This window comes from Malaya genurostris, chromosome 2, assembly GCF_030247185.1.
Source record: "Malaya genurostris strain Urasoe2022 chromosome 2, Malgen_1.1, whole genome shotgun sequence".
NCBI lineage: Eukaryota > Metazoa > Arthropoda > Insecta > Diptera > Culicidae > Malaya > Malaya genurostris.
In genome coordinates, this window is record NC_080571.1 from 14,165,562 (window position 1) to 14,185,486 (window position 19,925).

The 19,925-nt window shown below is 37.5% G+C and overlaps 1 protein-coding gene across 6 annotated transcripts in view; it reads left to right on the forward strand.

Annotated features, from left to right (window-relative positions):
- LOC131428309 (1-phosphatidylinositol 4,5-bisphosphate phosphodiesterase) overlaps positions 1 to 19,925 on the forward strand; it is a 165,752-nt gene that overhangs the window by 98,413 nt on the left and 47,414 nt on the right. For 5 of the 6 annotated variants that reach the window (XM_058592164.1, XM_058592163.1, XM_058592161.1 and 2 more), the window contains one exon: positions 16,921 to 17,000. The exons of the other annotated variant lie outside the window; for it this stretch is intronic. In XM_058592164.1, coding sequence (XP_058448147.1) covers positions 16,921 to 17,000 — 80 coding nt within the window. The remainder of the gene's footprint in view (positions 1 to 16,920; positions 17,001 to 19,925) is intronic. 6 annotated transcript variants of the gene reach the window in all.

Below are 19,925 nucleotides of genomic sequence, written 5' to 3' on the forward strand. Positions count from 1 at the left end.
TAGAGAGAGAGAGAGAGAGAGAGAGAGAGAGAGAGAGAGAGAGAGAGAGAGAGAGAGAGAGAGAGAGAGAGAGAGAGAGAGAGAGAGAGAGAGAGAGAGAGAGAGAGAGAGAGAGAGAGAGAGAGAGAGAGAGAGAGAGAGAGAGAGAGAGAGAGAGAGAGAGAGAGAGAGGAAAACAGTTGAACCTAGCGAACGGCGCGATCTGAGAGATGCTCCCTCCCCGTAGTAATAATATTATTGAATGTCCAGAAAAATAATTATTGTTGAGATTGTGATGTAATATGGGCGGTCTTGTGTTTATTCTCCTAGACTATGTCAGAACTGACAGTGGAACGTGGTTCTGTTCCACGTTTATTTTTACTACTTCAATTAGGTATGTAATAATAGCTATTCGAAAATACGGTATGTCGGATATGAACGTAGAATAAAATGACTATGAAGATAATATATGACACTGGAGCATTTTCTTACAAAGCTTATAAATCAACGGCTTTTCCAGCTCATTCAATCCATTTACATTCGACAAAAATGTTGAAACTCACTGTACTGAACGTTGCTTCAAACTGTAATAAACTGAAGAAGTAATTGAAAACCATTCCTTTGTTCAGTTCGAAAATGTCCTTTTAACTACATTACCAAACAATCGAAACCGGAGCCGGTGGCAGCGAATGCGGAAAAATGGGTGACTATTCAAATTAATTTATCACCCACACTGGTGGGACATCCAGAGCTTCCCGCACCAACGTTGAGCTGCGAATTCACGGACTACGGACAGTATATTCGATCGTAAGTTGTAGAATCGCCCGAGTTTCCCGGAACGGAACGCCCGTACGAATCGGACCGAGGATGTGTTGTACACGGAAAGACCGAAATCAGCATTTTGGCGGAAAAATTAGTTGATTTTTCTGATTTTAGTTAGTTATTTTTTGAGACAACTAAAAAAATCTTACTTTTGCTAATTTAGATTTTTTTAATTCTGATTCCCTTAATAATAATAATAAAATATTTGTTGAAATGGCTATTTTTTTAGTTGAATTCACCAAATAAACGTGCTGTCATTTCTTAGCTAAGGCACGCTTCATATCCATTCAACTAATTTTTTAGTTGAATTAGAGAAATAAAACGTTGTTTGCAACCAACATAAATGGTTGAATTGGTTTCTGCCATTTGCAGCTATATGGCGCCCTGTCACCGAAAAAACGTTAACACCGTTATGACTACTAGCCACTAGATGGCACACTACTACCGAAAAAAATTCCCGATTATCTTTTCTATATTGGCAGGTATGAATACGATGTTGTATTGGAGAAAAAGACATAAGCGAAACATAAACTTCTTTTTGAAAATTTTTCTTCTAAATCGCTGTTTTCTTCATTCGACTTCGCGAAATTGACTATCTCACTGAAAACTTTGAGCACTCGGTACAAGTAGTACACCGGACAGCGTAGCCCAGAAGGTTGGAAGATACAAAAAAACATCATTTGACATATACAATTAGAGTGCAATATTCGAAACTCACTTCACTGTTCCCCGTAAAAACATTATTACGCACAATCGCTTTAAATGCGCACAAATTCTGAATAAATACACTTTCCACTAACAGTTTACGTCATTTTTAAATATCGGTTTAGAAATTTATATATGGATATATCGTAACACATGCGAAAAACATCTAAACAATTTGCAAGCAGTTTCAACAAGACTGTCCCTTTTAGCTTTTTAATGGATTGTTTTGCTTTGACACTTCTCATAGGTTTTTAGCTAATAAACTTGTTAATAAAACCAATTCCATTTTTGTTTTCTTTGCCCTGTCCTTCAGTAATGATGGTGATAGATAAATAGAAACAAATTTTCTGATTTTAATAACAAAATTTGTTGTCAATGAGAATTTCGTACTGGATTGGAATATTACTGGTTTGTGTCCAGAATATTCGCCAACTAAACGCCATCTCTAAAAATAAGAGTTTTTTTCAGCAAAGTAAATTCTCAATTTTAACTAATTTTATAGTTATTTTGGAAATTTTGTTGTTAAAATCAACTAACTTAAAAACAGTAATACGAATTAGGCGCAGAGCTAATTTCGGTCGTTCCGTGTATTGAATTCAGTTCGAAGAGTGACTGAAAGGATCGGCACAGTCAGGAACAGGCTCTTGTTATTCAATTTAGATTCCATTTAAAATTGTCCCATGTTCGACTGTTCGAAACCGATGACGGGCCGCCGACGAAAGTGAGGAATGATGGCTGAAACGGGTCGCAGTAGCATCTGGCTTGATTTTACGAACACTGACTGAAGGAAACGAAGTGATAAATAGTCCCATGAATTGAGATCGAATCAACTACTTCACATTTCAATCCCCTGCCTTCATTGTAACGGTGAGGACAATCAACACGGGGGATAGATTGGGCCTTCCCCGAACCCCTGTCCCGAACCGTTGGGACACTCTAGCGGAACAGATGTGTGTGTAGGAGGGGGGGGGAGGGATTGGGGGTGGTGTTATAATGGAATAGTTGGTCGTTTCAGTAAACTCACCACCGGCATCCTGACGAAGTGAACTGAATTGTGAAAATAGTGCAGTGATTGGTTTCCAATCTATTGCCCTCGTGCCCCTGCATGCTGGCTGCTTACTTGACATTGCTGCATCGAACGGCAGTTGCATGAGTTGTTGTGGTTGCTTGCACCTGTCACAGCGGTTGGCGGTTGGCGGCTGGAAGCTGAACAAAATAATGTAGGTCACGGCTGAATTGGCTTTCGTGGCACAATGTCAGGTCTGGGTCTGGGCCCGTGCTACGTGTATGTAATAATGGGATCAGCGGGAAATTGCTATGTGTTTGATTGGGTATGGTCCACACGTGATTATATCCCTCGAAAATTACCCCATTCATGTTTTTGGCTACCTCAGCTTGCAGTATTTTGTTTTGCTTTAGGCAATTTAACGGATGATTTCCTGATTGGATTCGTGCATTCAAGTTAATAACTTTCATCTTCTCCTTTTGTACACGTGGTAAAAACATTTGTCTAATGGACTAAAAGCGAGCTTTTGTTCGAAAAATATAACTTTTTATATGTTTATTACTCGTACACAACACGCACATATGGTATTTCGCATTGGATGAGACTTTGCACACTTCACAGTTCAGAAGGTAACCCGATTAAGTAGGGCGAAACACGTACATGATACTTTGTACGTACCAGTGGCAGTGCCGTAGTGAGGGTGAGGCGAGTGAGGCGATCGCCTCGGGCACCAACATCCAAGGGGCGCCAAAAAGAGTTTGAAGTGGTAAAAATTAGTTGTACAATTAGTTTGTGAAAACATTAATTTCTTGTACTATTTAAATTAGATTATGTTTCAGATTAGCCTTATTACTACATGGACTGAAAAGTCCCGGATCTCTCACAGAAAAGACGTGAATAGTTTCGAACCGTGTATATTTCTGTTGAGAACAAGCTTCTAGATGGGCGAATACCAAATTGCATGACAGTCCACTAGTGTTTGAATAACAGCTGATCGTGTCAGACGAGTTCTAGTTTTCATCAAGCTATGGAAAAGACGAGTTTCGTGTCTTGATGAAACAAGCAACGGTGAAATTGAATGATTTGCGGTACGTATTCTTCAGACCTGGCCCTCAACGACTATTATCTATTATTTTTACGTTTCGTCTTTGACTCATCAGAGCAGGGCAGTTCAAATTGAACTGCTTAGTGCTAAACTCGGCAGTTCAATTTGAACCGCTAAGCAGACGTAAAGTTTCTGCTATTTACAGAACACTTTTTGTTTTGCAACTGAGTGCAATGTCTTTTCTGACGTGCCGAACGAAAACGTGTTTTCGACTATTTCTGTCCGATGCAGGTTTGGTCATTTAGGGGTTAGCCAAATTTTGTGCTAGGGCACATAACCGTTTTTATTAACGATTTATTAATTTTAGTGGAAATATATATTGGAAAAGCCAAGTGAAAGAAAAACTAACAGAAAAGATGAATTTTTGGAAAAAGATACGCTCAGAGACAGGACTCGAACCTGCGTTCTTATGCATTCCGTGCATACGCGCTACCATTTCGCCACTCTGATCTTGTTTTAGTCATTCTAAAACGCGAAACAGACATAGTAGCAACGTACATCGAACATGGTCTACATCCCGGCCGTCACCCGACCGATACCTTACATCCAAACATCTTCTCTGTCCATCAAACACTAGTCCTCTCGCTTTATACCTATTTCTCCGATCAAGCATTGAGTAGGAGAGTGTATTTATAATCGCTTGTCACCTTCTTTAATGGTGCCAGTCGCTGACTGGACATCGTCAGCCAGACGTAGACCATGTTCGATGTACGTTGCTACTATGTCTGTTTCGCGTTTTAGAGTGACTAAAACAAGATCAGAGTGGCGAAATAGTAGCGCGTATGCACGGAATGCATAAGAACGCAGGTTCGAGTCCTGTCTCTGAGCGTATCTTTTTCCAAAAATTCATCTTTTCTGTTAGTTTTTCTTTCACTTGGCTTCTCCAATATATATTTCCGCTCAGTCATTGCAAAAACTGAACCGTTTTTATTATTTTTACGTTTCGTCTTGGACTCATCAGACTATTATCTATTTCCAAACCTGAAAAGGTTTCTCCAGAGAAAGAAATTTTTGTCGAATGCTGAGGTCTTTGCAAAAGCGGAAGCCTATTTTGAAGGCCTTGACAAATCTGTTTTTTAAAAGGAATCTTTTTTTTTGTTGTTGTTGGAGGACCGATGGGTCAAGTGTACCGCTCTAGATGAAGATTAAACTAAAGAATAAAAAAGTTTCCACGCTAAAAAATCGAATTTTTCTTTGTTATGTCCGGGACTTCTCATTCCATGTAGAACTGCTACCAAAATCTGATGAGATGCCCCCGTGATCATGATCATTGATATACATGAAAATACTATTCTATAGTCATCTAGAATACAGAAGCGCCAGTCAGCGACGAACGTATCAATTATTTGTCATGAGCAAGAGACGCTTCTTCTCGATTGTGGATATACACTTGGACCTACTAAAAATCTAATTTTCAGAGAGCAAACCTGCGAACCTCCTAAAGAGCAAAAGTTAGTTTTTCTAAAAGCCATAGGGAAAGGTCTCCTTCCTTGCTATTCCCGAAAATTGGCTATTGGGAGATCCAAATTTAATCAAATTTTCAAGTGCGCAGATATCTGTACTACTATTCACTACACTAATATCGCACGTTTTGATGTAGGACTACTCTTTGAATTTTATATAGGAATGTGAAAACAAAATACGAAAAAAAACCGTTGAAACAGTGGTTAGGACGCATCGATTCGAATAGACAAAACTGTATATTTGATCATTTAGGGGTTATCCTATTTTGTGCATAGGGCATATAACCGATTTCTATACTTTATGTTTCGTCTTCGACTCATCAGTACATAACAGTTCATGTTGAATTGTTATGTAACCTAGCAGTTCAACATAAACCGCTAGGCAGACATAAAGTTTCTGCTACTTTCAGAACACTATATAGAACGTTATGTACTGACGAGTCGAAGACGAAACATAAAGTATATATATTTGAGATGATAGTTGGTGGTCGAAGCTTCAATAAATAACGAACAAGGTATAATTTTCCATGTTTATCACGCCGTACTCCTAGCGTTCCCTAACAGAGACGACAATTTCGTTTACATTAAATCTCTTTGCATTTTGCATAGAATGAACGCCACTATTTAAACTGAGCTTCTTCATACAATCGAAATTAGTATTAGTGATTAGCAATAAGGCTCATTTTAATGAGCGGCTCTGAACCGAACGCTCTCTCGTAAGAGCCGGTTCAATTGAACGGCTCATTGGCTCTTTCTCAATAAACGTGAATGTGGAGAAGCGGTTCGAGAGAGTGTGTATTAGAGCCACGGAAATACATGAGCGATATGGGCGATCCAACGAGGTGGATGTGTGCGAGGAAGTGGGATATTGAAAGAAATTCAAAAATTTTTGACAGCTTCGTTAGAAAACATTATCGTTTAAACAACAACGCAATTTACATGTCGAACTGTCGTTAGAAGACCATGGTTTTCAAATTTGGGCGGCAGCACGGATGAACCACGATTCGTAGCTTGGCTATCTTTCGATGTTGAGAGCCGCGGTTTAATTTTGAAGAGCCGTGGTTCGTTCGCTCATTGTTACGAGTCGGTTCAAATAAACAGCTCGTGAGCGCTTGCCCATCACTAATAAGCATTGAATCGTTTTGCATTCTGTGCGGTTCGTTTGTGCCGTGGAAAAGGATTCTTTGTTCATTAGCTTTCTGTGGACTTTTATGCGCCGTTCGCCATGCATGAGAGGCGATGATTTTCGGGGGGAAGGGGATATTACTGATACTAAGAATTATTTCACGTCGGGGGCAAAGACTTGTATAAACAGTTATTCGTTTTTAATTGAATTATGTTGTCAACACCTCTCATCACCAACATAACGTGAAATTCGAAATTCTGAAAAAATATCGAAAGTACATTTCACCGTGATACTAATAAGGATATGAGGAACACAAAAGATAACTGCTTCCTAAATGTCCAAAATAGAAATTAACAGTGATTTTGACAATAGTTGTGTAGTCCTACGTCAACAGGTCGAATTACTGAAAGGACTATTCCTTGTAGTGTTTCATGGTACGTAAATTAGGGTGCCTATATTTTGGGGGCATCTCTAATTTCGTAAAGCGGTAGTGCTCAAAAGTTGAAGCACTTGAAAAATATAGTTTTAAAATTTTCGATCTTGATAAATCACCATAAGGGGTGGGAGATATTTTTTCTATGCCAAATGTGTTAGAATTGTCTGAAACGTCGAGATCTAGTGTCCTATGGAAAAATTTATTTTTGACGAAAATCGACTCTGCGAATTTTGAGTTCGTAAATTTACAGTTGGCACTCTCTAGTCGAGTTTAAAATAAATATATATGTTAAGTTTTAGATCTGAATGCAGAAAAAAACTTTATTTGAAATTTTAGATCCCGAAATTATTCTATGTTCCAGAGTCGATTAAAAAACAAATAAGTTTGAAATTTTAGATCTTGAAGTTTCGGGTATTTCTAAGGCTTCAAATCCCGATCCTATGCTTCCATGACAGCTATAATCAATTCCTCTTTTTACAAGTAATATAATAGTTTGTAGGTCATTTTGAAGCTTTGATAAAACCTTTTGCATGGTCTCACCGAAAATAAAATAACTAGAACGGTACTTAAACAATTAAACAATGTTAATGCAATTTTCTCAAAAAACTACTTTCGTGTGGTTTAAAGTATATCTACGAAACATTTGTTATGAGCTATAAAATTTATTTCTTTTCAGGTTAAGTGTATTTTAAGGTGAAGGAAAATTTCATGTCCGCCATTTCAAAACACAAAAAAGAGGAAATACGTATGCGATTGATTTTTATGTTTAACTTTCAGAACGCTTGCACTAGTTTTAACGCAACGTAGCTGATTTATATCAAAATGACGATAAATCACAAAACATAAACTCTTATTATAACATTATTGCATTCACGAAACTGTTGAAAAACTGATCACTTGGCTGGTGTTTGTTAAAAAATTGACGGGGCGGTTATTTTTGAGTTCGCTTCGGCCGCCAGAAATGCTCACTACGGCTCTGCGTACCAGTATCGCAAATCTCACTCACTCATCTCACTTTTTCGAAAGGTAATCAATTTTGCTACAACTGTTTCTGTGTTATAATTCATGTATCCACAAACATTTTCGCAAAACATTTCGTCGCCATTCGCATTTTTTGTAATATTCTTAGTTACACAATCATTTAGGCAACTTTTCTGTTGAGTGTTAGCTTAAATTTAATTTTCTTTATGTATCGTCTTCGATGGCTACTCGACCACCGATGGTAATTCACCTTCAATGTCAACTTCCCATCTCGGTTGTGTTGGTTACCAACTGGCTACGAATAACACTACGGTAATCTGCTTAGCATCCGCCGAAATTATTTCAACCAATAATTGACCCACTGGTTTACCGTTCCATGTCGTAAAAGGCCACTAAAACGGGAGCTCACGTGTCAAGGTGCAGAAGCTTAAATAATGCAGTCGTAAACGGCTTTGCCCTTTCGTAGCTCACAACTCCGCGTCACAGTTAGACTGCATAACTGAACGCATAGACAGAAAGTGTGTCTATTGTTCGGCATTTTCACCGCTTAACCGGTATTTGCCAAGCGATGACTTCATATTCTTCATATTATATGAAGTACAGTGGAGCTGAAGCCGTTGCTAGCGAATTAGACTAGCCTTGGTATTACATTCCTGTAGTGGAAATTGACCTTCTGTTTCAACAGACTTCGCAGCCGATTCAGAGTGTACAGAACCAGTGCATGGCTGGTGCTACGATTCTACTGACACTACGAATCCTTCCTGCTAGCGAATTAAGTTTCATTTATTTGCTCTCATACAATACTTAGTTGTTCATAGTTAGTCACAGGTTGGTGGTTTAATGCATAGGGCACTGGTAACCAGTTGTCGTATGTTCGAGCTTCGACCTGGAAGGAATCGTTGTATCAGTAGGATCGTAGCACCAGCCATGCAATGGTTCTGTACACTGTAATTCGGATGCGAATTCTGTTGAAACAGAGGGTTAAATTCCACTATAGGAAAGTAAGTTGCTTTTTGACATGCGACATAATCTTTTTTTTCTTCCTTGAACACTAACGATTACGGTTCGTTTGTTGGTTCTTCAAAGCAGAATCGCTTTCGGCAAGGCTTGTTAAGATGGCTACGCAATTCACTGAAGTATCCAAAATGCAGAATGATGTAACCATTGCATCATCATCATTCGAGACAGACCCGTAATATGGATGATGTAATTCCCACCAGATTTGAATCGTCAAAATGTCTACTGCATGTTTCCAAGCATAATTGCAGAATTCTTGTTAGAGCTCAGTCTGGACATTGTCAACTCAACTATCACATGGCTATGTTTAGCGTGCTGAATATAATTCGTGTGATTTGCGTGAATGCGATTACTACAATTCCTGTCCATGTTCCTTTTATCCTTTTCTTCCCATCAGGAAAATGTTGAGAAGTCATGACAAGGCACAAATCTCTAAATTATCAGGGAAACGTGCCACTTGAGCCAATTTGTTCTGATTCCTGATTAGTTTGTGTTTAGGGCACATAATCGGTTCTAATTTTCTTCAGGTTTCATCTTCGACTCGTCAGAACACGTAATTTGCCAAATACTCATGTTTTGCATCGAAGTGCAATGTTTTTACTGATGTCCCGAACGAAAACGGGTTTTCAACTTTTACTGGCCGATCCAGGTTTGATCTTCTAGGCAGAGCTGCTTTAGTATTAGTATTATTTCACGATGAAAATTGGAAAGGTTATGTTACTGGACTGCTGCCAACCAGGTTCTACAAATCACCATATATTAGGTGTCTGAGAGCCGATTTGTCAGCACTAAAATTCTTTTGATATTACACTCGCCAGGACACTCATTGATTGCTGGTGCAATTAATATAATCTTCATTTCTCCTGTCACTGTTTGATTACGATGTGACTTAATAATAATCAAACAGCATAAACATCGAAATATATCCATTTACTCTAATAAACTTGAAGTCCGATGACTTTTTGCAAAGAATAATGAACTTTTTCAATTTATGTTTATTTTAATACTTTCTTTGATTTTTCTACTTCAACAGGGAATAGGAGAATGAGAGAGAAAACAAAAAGAGGCCCCTTGTCTTTGACTCAGTATACTTCTTCTTGGTCATAGATCTAACGAGTATCTAATTTGATAGTCACTTGCACAGTACAGAATACAGTTGACGATGATTTTAGTCAGTCTGTCAAGGTCATTCAACGTGATTGGCGAATTAAAGCTCTGTTTCTAGGGCTTAGCTTTATTAGGTGCTTAGGGCACCGGTTTTACTTTTCTTTACGTTTCGTTCCGAACCCAATATTAGTTAGTTTTTTTGCTGATTATGAAATTTTATAATAATGACAACATCTTACAGTCTGAACCCAACAAATATCGCGCCGAAAAAGATGCTTCAAATTCAATTCTTTTAAAAAATGTGTTTTAAAATTAGGTAAAATGTACCATTTTTGAAATTTTTGTCGTGAATACGACTTACTTTACTATGGGGTGCCTTTTCAAAATTAGCCATATGGAAGAATGGGCAGAACTTAATCGTGAATATCGCGACTTGTATCAACGGCAGCAACATAATTCTTTCATCATTTCATCAAAAATATGATCAGGAATTTAGGATAATATTTTGAACATTGTGAGATAACCAAAAACAACTCAAAAATTAAGCTTTCTAAAACTTTGAAAACAACGCGGAAAACTCTTTACATTTGCTTGGCTTTTTCGCGCAAGGACGACGATTTTGAGGTAGTCAGGCACATATCTTCAACTGATTGCGTATAAAAGGGGAACCGTGGTCGAAATTCGATCATTTCTTCTTGTGCGTTGGATGCAAGCAGACGTCGTGGAACCAGCAGCTTTGGAGAGTGCACCTTCTGCGTGGTTAAAAACCTCAAACGCTCGGGTCGCAAGTCTCATTTGGACTTCAGTCGTCAGGTGGAGCAGTCGGCAATGAAAGCAGACCTTTTGCGTGGTATAAAGCCTCAAACGCTTAGGTCGTGCTTTCATTTGGACTTCAATCGTCGGGAGCAGCGGTCGTCAATAATGAGAGCAGACCTTTAGCGTGGTGCCAAACCTCAAACGCTCAGGTCGTGCTCTCATTTGGACTTCAGTCGTCACGTGGAGCAGTCGTCAATGAAAGTAGACCTTCTGCGTGGTTAAAAACCTCAAACGCTCAGGTCGTAGTTCTCATTTGCCTTCCGGTCGTCAAGGCAAGAAGTCGCATTAAACCAGTTTCGTATCATTTGGCACTGCGTGCGGATGTGTCGGTTTGTACGCAAAGCTAAGCTAGTTTCAATTCAAGCAAGAACAATTGCATCAGCTACTGGTGCTTTGCATTGGAGAGAAAGAAAACAAGAAACGAAAAGTGGACAACATTATATAAAATCAGCCGTTCTAATGGCTCTAAATGTTATCTAAAGAACTAAGATTACACTGAAGTCTTTTTTTATGCGAATTTACGTACCGCATAAAAAAAACCGCATAAAAAAAACCGCATAACTCTGAAAATTCGCATAAAAAAAAACCGCATAACTCTGAAAATTCGCATAAAAAAACCGCATAACTCTGAAACTTCGCATAAAAAAAGACCGCAGAAGGGCAAACCGCATAACTCTGAAAATTCGCATAAAAAAAACCGCGTAACTCTGAAACTTCGCATAAAAAAAACCGCATAACTCTGAAAATTCGCATAAAAAAAGTCGCGTAAAAAAAACCGCATAAAAAAAGACCGCATAAAAAAAGACCTCAGTGTACTTCTTTGAAATTCGAAGTTAGAAATCATCAGTTTAGTGAAAATCCAAAATAATTTGATTTGGTTCATGCACTTTTCGCTGTGCTAAATATCGTAGAGAATTACAGAATTTGGTCCTTCTAAAAGTCAGAAATGAATCCTGTACAGCATCTTGATAGTTTCTTTCAATGAAATATGCAATTCCGAAATGAGATAATCGACGTCAAAAATCGTTGAAAATTTTAGTAGTGAAAAGGGGGAAAGTTTCGCAATTCACACAATCGATCAACTATCAATTTGAATTCGAAAGTGTAAAGAAATCGTGTCAGTTTTATTCGAATTCACGACATCCAGTTATGTCTCTGTCTCTGATCAAAAATAGTTTTTTTCTCAATGCCCAAAGCTTCGCATAATGCGAATAAAAAGTCTAGTGTCGGAATGTATTGCAATGAAAAGGTGTCTAAATGTTTATGTTACTACAAATACTAGGAAAATTACGAATATTGACGAAATATTCTGCGAGCATGTTAGTGCATAAATGAACTATAAAATAATGTTATATGAAATGAAGGATCATTTCCGAAATATTTACTCCAGAGCCGATTTATCATATTAAATTAAAAATCTTGTTGTAACCCATTTTCTTCAGAGGAGAGGTATTCTCATTCCTATTCAACATTGTTGCCCGATCAGAAAACCGTTTCGGAATTATATTAAAATTGTAGCTTAGATTAATACAAAAAAACATTTAATTAAGATGTACAGTTTTCCAATTCGTAGATAATTCTATTTAAATAGTACTAAAATATGATTTATTATTGGTGGAATTTATTTATATATAAAACTATGATCCAAAAATTTTGTGTTTTATGCATTATAGTGAAATTAAATTTATTTTTCTCTTACTGGAAAAAAGGAAAATGATATACATTTTTCGATACTCAATTTAAAGCCAATTAAGGGCTGAGGCCAGTAGGTCGCGTATAACCACGTGCCTCGCTCTGCGTATTACATCTCTCCATACTCTCTCGCATATGTGCAAAATGACTCTCGATTGGCCGGGTGGCCAAGAAAGTTTTGATATTTTCGGTTACAAGTTTGACTACATCCAGGGTTGTTACGGTCGCGCGGATTTCGCGGTTTTCGCGGATTTCGCGATTTTCGCGGATTTCGCGCGGTTTTTGGTCAGATTTTGATGCGATGGCGCGGATTTCGCGCGAATTGCAAGTAACATTATTTCAGACTTGTGAGGTATTTGTTCGAGAATAAACGGTTTCTTACATATTTTTGAAGCTTGTGAGTTTTTCGAAACCCCAAAAAATTAAAGATGGGGAACGTTTCAGCAATCGAGCCAGCAGGTCAAACTGACCGAAATTGTGAATTTGATAAAACCAAATTTTACGAGGATGCGGCTCTAGAAAATATTTCCTTTAGTGGACAAAACTTCGATTTTATACTCTCCAATCTCGAGTGGTACATATCGCTATTTAAGCTAGGCTGTTACCAGGAATTACAAAAACATTTCGATATATGTACTTGCGTTGTCCCATTCTAAAGCGGAAATCGAAAGAAGCTTTTCGCACTGAAAGATATTGATGTCTGATGGAAGATATCGTCTCAGTGAAAACACATTCAATAATGCAAATAACTTTATTAATGGAATGCTATTTTTCGATAATATTATCACAAATTTTGTTTGTTATGAAAATCTCATTCTTAAAGCAAAATTTGCACGACAGGCGTACGAAGCGAAGTTGGACAAGATAAGAAGCGGAGAAGAAAAAGTTAAAACGTTCATCTAGTGCTGGACCCGACAGGATTCCATCCGTGGTGATAAGAAATTGTTCTAAAAGTTTGTTGGTTCCACCATCCAACATTTTCAATTGCTCTTTGCGTTCTGGATTTTTTTTTCTTCTGAAATATGGAAGAAATTCCATGTGTTCCGGTTTACAAAAGTTGACATGGTGTCTCTTCACACTTTTTGATATCTGAAATGGAAGGTTCTTAATTTCCAGAGCAAGAATTTCTATGGAAAAAGTATCAAAAAGTTCTTTACTAATTAAATATATAATTTACTGAGAGGTACCACGAGAACTGCATAAAAACCGTCGTCCGAACACGAGAAAAACAAACAAGCCTCAAGAGTTTTTCACTTTGATACTCGTTGATACCAAACATTTTAGAAAACTATGATTTCGAGTTATTTGTGGTTATTTAATGCTACTGAAAATTTTATCACAATTTGCTAATCATATGATATTTTCTATAGCATGAAGAAAAAAATGTTGTTGGGATTAGTACAACAAGAGATATTCATGATTAAGTTCTATCTATTCTTGTTCAGTGTAAATTTAGAAAAGGCCCCCCGTAGTAAAGTAAGTCGTATTCACGACAAAATAAGTAACAAGGGTATAGTATCTAACCATCGTGGAATTGCTGCTTTCTGCGCTGTATCGAAGTTGTTTGAAATTAATATAATTCTGAATTTAATTACACATAGTTGCTCTGGTTGCATATCTGAGACTCAGCATGGATTCATGCCAAAGCGTTCAACTTCCACAAATTTAGTAACCTAAATTTCCTTAATCATATGTTCTTTACAAGCACGTCTACAAGTAATTTTATAAACACCGATTTCTCTGCTGTGTTCGACAAAATCAATCATAACATAACGAACTACAAGTTGAATAGACTTGGATTAAATGGATCATATTTAAATTGGCTTCGATCATATCTAACTGGTCGTGAAATGATAGTGAAAATAAGAGACTGTACAACATCACCAGTTACTGTAACCTCTGGAGTTCCTCAAGGAAATCGCATTGGACCGTTTATATTTTTACTATATCTCAACGATCTAAATTTTTCGATCAAGTGTATGAAACTATCGTTCGTCGATGACCTTCAAATATTTCATATGATCAAATCTGTAGCTGACTCAGAGTACGTACAAGAACTTTTAGATAATTTAACTAATTGGTGTAAAATCAGCAAAATGGTTTCAAATACCTCAAAATGCTGCGTCATCTCTTTTAGTCGCAAAAAGTTTGTATTCAAGTTCGGCTATAATATTTCATAAACTGTCCTCGAACGCGCATCGTCTGTTAAGGACCTGGGTGTTCTTCTGAATTCCAAGTTAAATTTCAAAGAGCACATAGATTTTACTATTTTCAAAGCCATACTTCCATTTATCACGTAATGTTATCAGGAAATCGTTCCTCATGTTATTGTCTCATTAGATTTAGTTGCTGTAGAAGCACTAGATTTTAAGAAATGTATCATTTGGATGATTGTAATCTATTGATGTAAGAGATGACGAGGTTTTACGCCTGCCGGAGAGCAAGTTTGACAGAAACTAACTCCGGTGGGCGTTTCCATGCTCCAAATAAAAGAATAAAATATGAGGAGGAAAAGAACGACATTCAGAGTAAAATCCGACAACAGGAAAAGGCGCTGCCTTAGAAAACGAAAGCTAAACAGGAAGCGATAAATTGTATTGAAACTGTCATTAGAAAGATTAAATCAGATCATCATGATGTGGTCGAACTTAAAATTATTCTTTCCGAGAAGGACAAGCTTACCGAGCAAGAAGATGTCGAAGCAAATAATTGTCTTTGCTGAAATCTGTTTAACTTCTTTCAAAATCACAAAACTGTAAGCAATTTAATTTTCACTGTTAGTTCTGCGGTAAGCATTACCTGCACAAAAATAGTGGTGTAAACGCTTCGCTGAAATATCGCGCGTTTTAGTTTTCAACTTCGCGCGGATTTCGCGCGTTTTTTTTTTCGACTTCGCGCGGATTTCGCGCGTTTTAATTTTGAAATTTTTCGTAACAACCCTGTACATCAAATAAAGTTCAATAAAGCTACCAATTGTTTGGCAGCCTTCCTGAGCCGATTTTATTTCTCTCTCATTTTTCGTTACGTTACCAGGAAACTGGAGCAGAAAAAATGGCGCGTGCATAGAAATCCTTTCTTTCCTTCACAAAAAAAAACATTCACTTCATTTTTATCGCGACAACATCTATGTTTTTATGCACTAAACGCATCTAAATTAAATTATCTAGGACATTGTCAGGATAGATTTTTGATGCATGCCTTTGAAGGTTAGATATTCAATGAACAAGTTGCAAGATGGCGTTTTCAGCAATGCAATTCTTTCTTCAGAAAAAAAAACTTTCCCGACCGCTAAATTCAATGAATCATTCTGAAAGTTTCACAGCATATTCTGAACTAATTTTCTAAGGGTTTGTCAGTTGGGTTTTTTGATGTTCGTCACCGTTTCTGAGCAAATCAGATTTTAAGCGTGAAAATAGCCCTCTAAAACACACTGGCCTCAGACCTTAAGACACAACAAATTATTGTTATTAATTTTACAAAAAAATAATCTTAGATATAATCATATACAAATGTTTGATAGAAAATCTTATATTCTAAAAACTATTTATAGTGAACTTATATTAAATTCAGATAGATTTTGTGCTATTCATAATATCGAAATTTGAAGCAATTTTTTATAATCATTTCTGATCGGGTGTTGGCTCACAATACGCATCTTCATCCATTTTTCCGCTATCGTCGTTGTCGTTTTTGTTGTTTTCAGTTTGTTTTCTGAGTCATGGTTTTGTGGCCTTTTTTCGTCTCTTGACTGTTCGATGCGTTGGATGTTGGTTGTAACGGGTTTGTCTTGTTTCACAATGATTGCTATTGGTACTTTAGCAGAGGAAGACAATTCGACGAATGGATTCGGCACGGAACGATTATCTTTATTTTTGATTGAACATGACTTTTTCGGAGTCGGAAGGCAGGGTTAACCATAGTGAGCCGGTTGTTCAAAAAAATTGGCATGTAGTCAGCTGATTCTCGTAGGTTAGCGACGAATCACAAGGATATCTCGCGCCCTGATAAAACGTCATGTAAGGCGGAATTTCCTTATGTTGTTGCGCGAATACGAAACACCAGGAAAAAAATCCCTCGATTTTGAATTTTTTTTTAACTGTCTTATACTGAAAAACTGCAGTTATTCATTGTATTTATATATAGTTTTGCATAAATAATTCAGGTAGTGTCGCCGGTAATCGCTCAGGTCGCTGAGGCGAGCAGCCTTCGCCATTTATACACATTGCATCCAAACTACCAGCTGTATACAATATTATCATTCGGAACGTTTCCACATATCTGAAAAGGGCGATTAAAAACTGTAATTTAAGGATTAATGAAAAGAAGGTCATTTAAATCGTCAGAAGATTCAAAATTTCGAATGGGTAAAATAATAGGATTTCAATGTATGCTTATTAGAATTTGTTACTGAAACAACACAAAATGACTGTTAATTATCAATGCTCAAAGAAAACCATTTTGACTGCTTTCTCCCGCTTGATACTGAATGAAAATCAAACTGAGTTCATTGCGACTATACGTTATACCGAATCGCTGGAAAATAATCTCTTTTTTCTAAGCTTTATGGCTAAAAATCAAATAAATAATTTTTTTTATAATCATTTTGTTAAAAGTATTCAGCTTCAATTACGATACTAACCCTGACTCGTTTCGTCTACACAACAGCTTTGGCAACAAGGACTTCGTGAAATTACTCACAACTGCAAAATAAGCAACGTTTGTCCGCGGACCAATCTGATGAAGCAGTAAGTCTTAGGTTGTCAAACGTCCCCCACCGCCACGTCAAAGTTCCTCATCAAGTAGCGCTAGAGTATCGTAGCTAGGATGTAATCAAAGGAAAATTCGCGCTAGTATCGATAACGTTTTGATGTCTATTTTTGAACACCATCCGAAACCTAGATCATTCTATTTTCTGTCTTTGTAACCAATTAGGCCTAGAAAGTATTTTCGTCTTAAGCCTTTCAGACCGACATTGGCTACTAATTGAACCGGATTATTTATTTGATACTATCGACTTTGGACCAAGGCAACAAGGAACAGGAGTCACATTTCTTCTTACAGACAATTGATCCCTCATTGATTCAAGAATGTTTTCCATTAAAAATAGCAGTACACCCACACAGTCACTGCGTATCACATTCATACCGACTTATGCAAGCAAAATAATTATATCACCACAAAGTGCAATTAGTGTTGACATCAGAAATCATCTCTCCTTGACACTTTCCCGGTGCTATAACGATAGATATATAAAACCGAGAACCATTTGCTTATCGTTCATTCCACAAGTCACGTACACGCACCGGTGCGCCACGAAGCGTCAATGATCCTGCTCATCATAACAGCTCCGATCGAACAGTGAGCGAATCCTTTGATGTCACCCGGTCTCTCGAACGGCCCAGTCAGCCAACCCCAGTCATCGACAGCTCAGGTTCCTATTATGATTAAATCATAAATGATTGGACGATAATCTGACTGATGGTTCGCAAGAGGATATGGAAAGAAGTAAAGAACCTACCACCACATCGTATGGGTTCCATTATCGTACCAGGGGCGAATGAAACGTGTCCTGAAATGTGCATGATTCATGTGTGTAATAAAACACCTTACCGACATTTTCCTACACCGACCGGGCACAGATCCTTAAATTTAACATAGCGCATACGAAATGTGAGACACTTCATTCCCAGCTAGTTGGTCATTATTATATGGTAGCCGGCTACGGCCAGGATAGGGTCCGTTTCTCGGAGCATACGAACGAACCATTTCAATTTTTTTCTCGTTTACTCCAACAGCTCGAGATTTCCACTTATGCTACATCATTAGAATGTAGTAGGTACAAAATGGGACGGCCGACCCTGTATCTCTGTAAGCTGAGGTGAAGTGTTTCCCTTCCTCGTAACTAGAAAAAAAAGGTCTGCCCCAGGATGATGGGAAACGTGTTGATTTCAATCATGTATGGTTGGTTTCTAATAATAGACTTATTGTGAGTACGAAATCCTTTCCATACAAAAAAAAATAAACAGTAACTATGATGATGACACAAATCTCTTTTCAAGATATTAATTGATAGATAAGTTTGTGGATAACAATTTTACATAATACTAGTGCGGAAAACAGAGTAGGCCATGGCGCGTACAGTTAACATTGTTGTTTTCATTTGGATTCTTCGAACTGCGATTTGTGTTATTGCGTTACATTTCTCTGGAGCAGGGTACAGAATGGACTATGAATTCTCAAAATCGGTTAGATTGTATCATATATTCTTTAGTGTTGTTAATCTATCCCAAGCCCCACTGTTTAGGTTTATAGAAAAAAGATGTTTCCATGTGTTTTGTTTATACATGCAAACAACTTTAGTCCAGGACTCAGGCGTGTGTTGACTCTATCGAATTCCGATTACCTATTTCGTGTACAGAGCAAATCATGTTCCTAGGCCACCGTTCCATCGACCAGTCCTGCCTAAATGAAATTTTTGCATCAAATGGATTCAAGCATAACAGAAAGACTTTCGATCCCTTGCAATTGGCAAGGGCTCGAGTTTGCATTCAATGTTTCATTTCTTACCGTATCGAAACCTTCCAAACCTCCAGTCTTCTGGACCTGCCAATAACACACTTGAAACATAGTAAACTGGAACCTCAATTTAAGCGCAGAGCCGGGGGTGCGTAAATTAAAAACAAACATCGCGTTTTTCGCGTAAAAAATTGTTTTTCAAATTTCATTTGATTTTAGTGTAAATAACATGAACAATCCTACTACGTTCGATGCTTTAGCGTCTAATGCCCTTCTGACTATGTTCTGAGACTATGGAAATGCTTAAGAGGTGTCCCACGATCCAAGAACTACTTGAAGTATTGTCCTTAAGGACTTTACACTGTGTCACAGCAAGAACTACAACGGCTAATACATTTTTTGTTGAACCACAAACAAAAAATGTATTATTCGTTTTTAGCACTTTTAGAGCTACACATTGCTTACTTGTCTCTTTATAGCTGTTCCAGGTAGGTTCCCAGTCGTCCAAGAACTTCAGTGAATACAGGTCTTAAGATCTATACGAGCATCCGGCAGTTTATGTACAGTTTTTCAATTCTGTTCACAATCGAACAGCTATATACTGCTTACTTGGATATTTTGATCTTTTCTCAGTCGTCCAAGAACTTCAGTGAATACAGGTCTTAAGATCTATACGAGCATTCAGTAGTTTATGTATAACTAGCTGAATTACCCGGCGTTGCTCGGAAATGTTTCGTGAAGGGAAGGCCGAAAAAATTCTCGAAGTTGTCCTGCTTAGTGAAATACTCTGATTGTAGTGAAACATAACTGAGACGGAAATCCGATTGAACAATACTCCGTTCATGTTCAGATTGCGAATGATCAGTGTCCCATCTCAGATCTCACAATAATCATAATTTTGATGGTATTCTCAACAAATTGGGTCAGTTTTATATTTGAACCCTTTTGTTAGACACTTTTAAAACATCTTTCTCTCTATAAATACCTTCTTAGTAACCTCCGAGTTTCATATGTATATGTGCTTGTAACTTACTTGAATTATTTTGTATGTGTGCTTGTAACGTACTTCTGTACTTCGTCGCATTCGACCTACAATACCTTTGGCTTCCATGGCTATAAACACTTGCTACTACCTCCTCTTTATAAAAATTTTT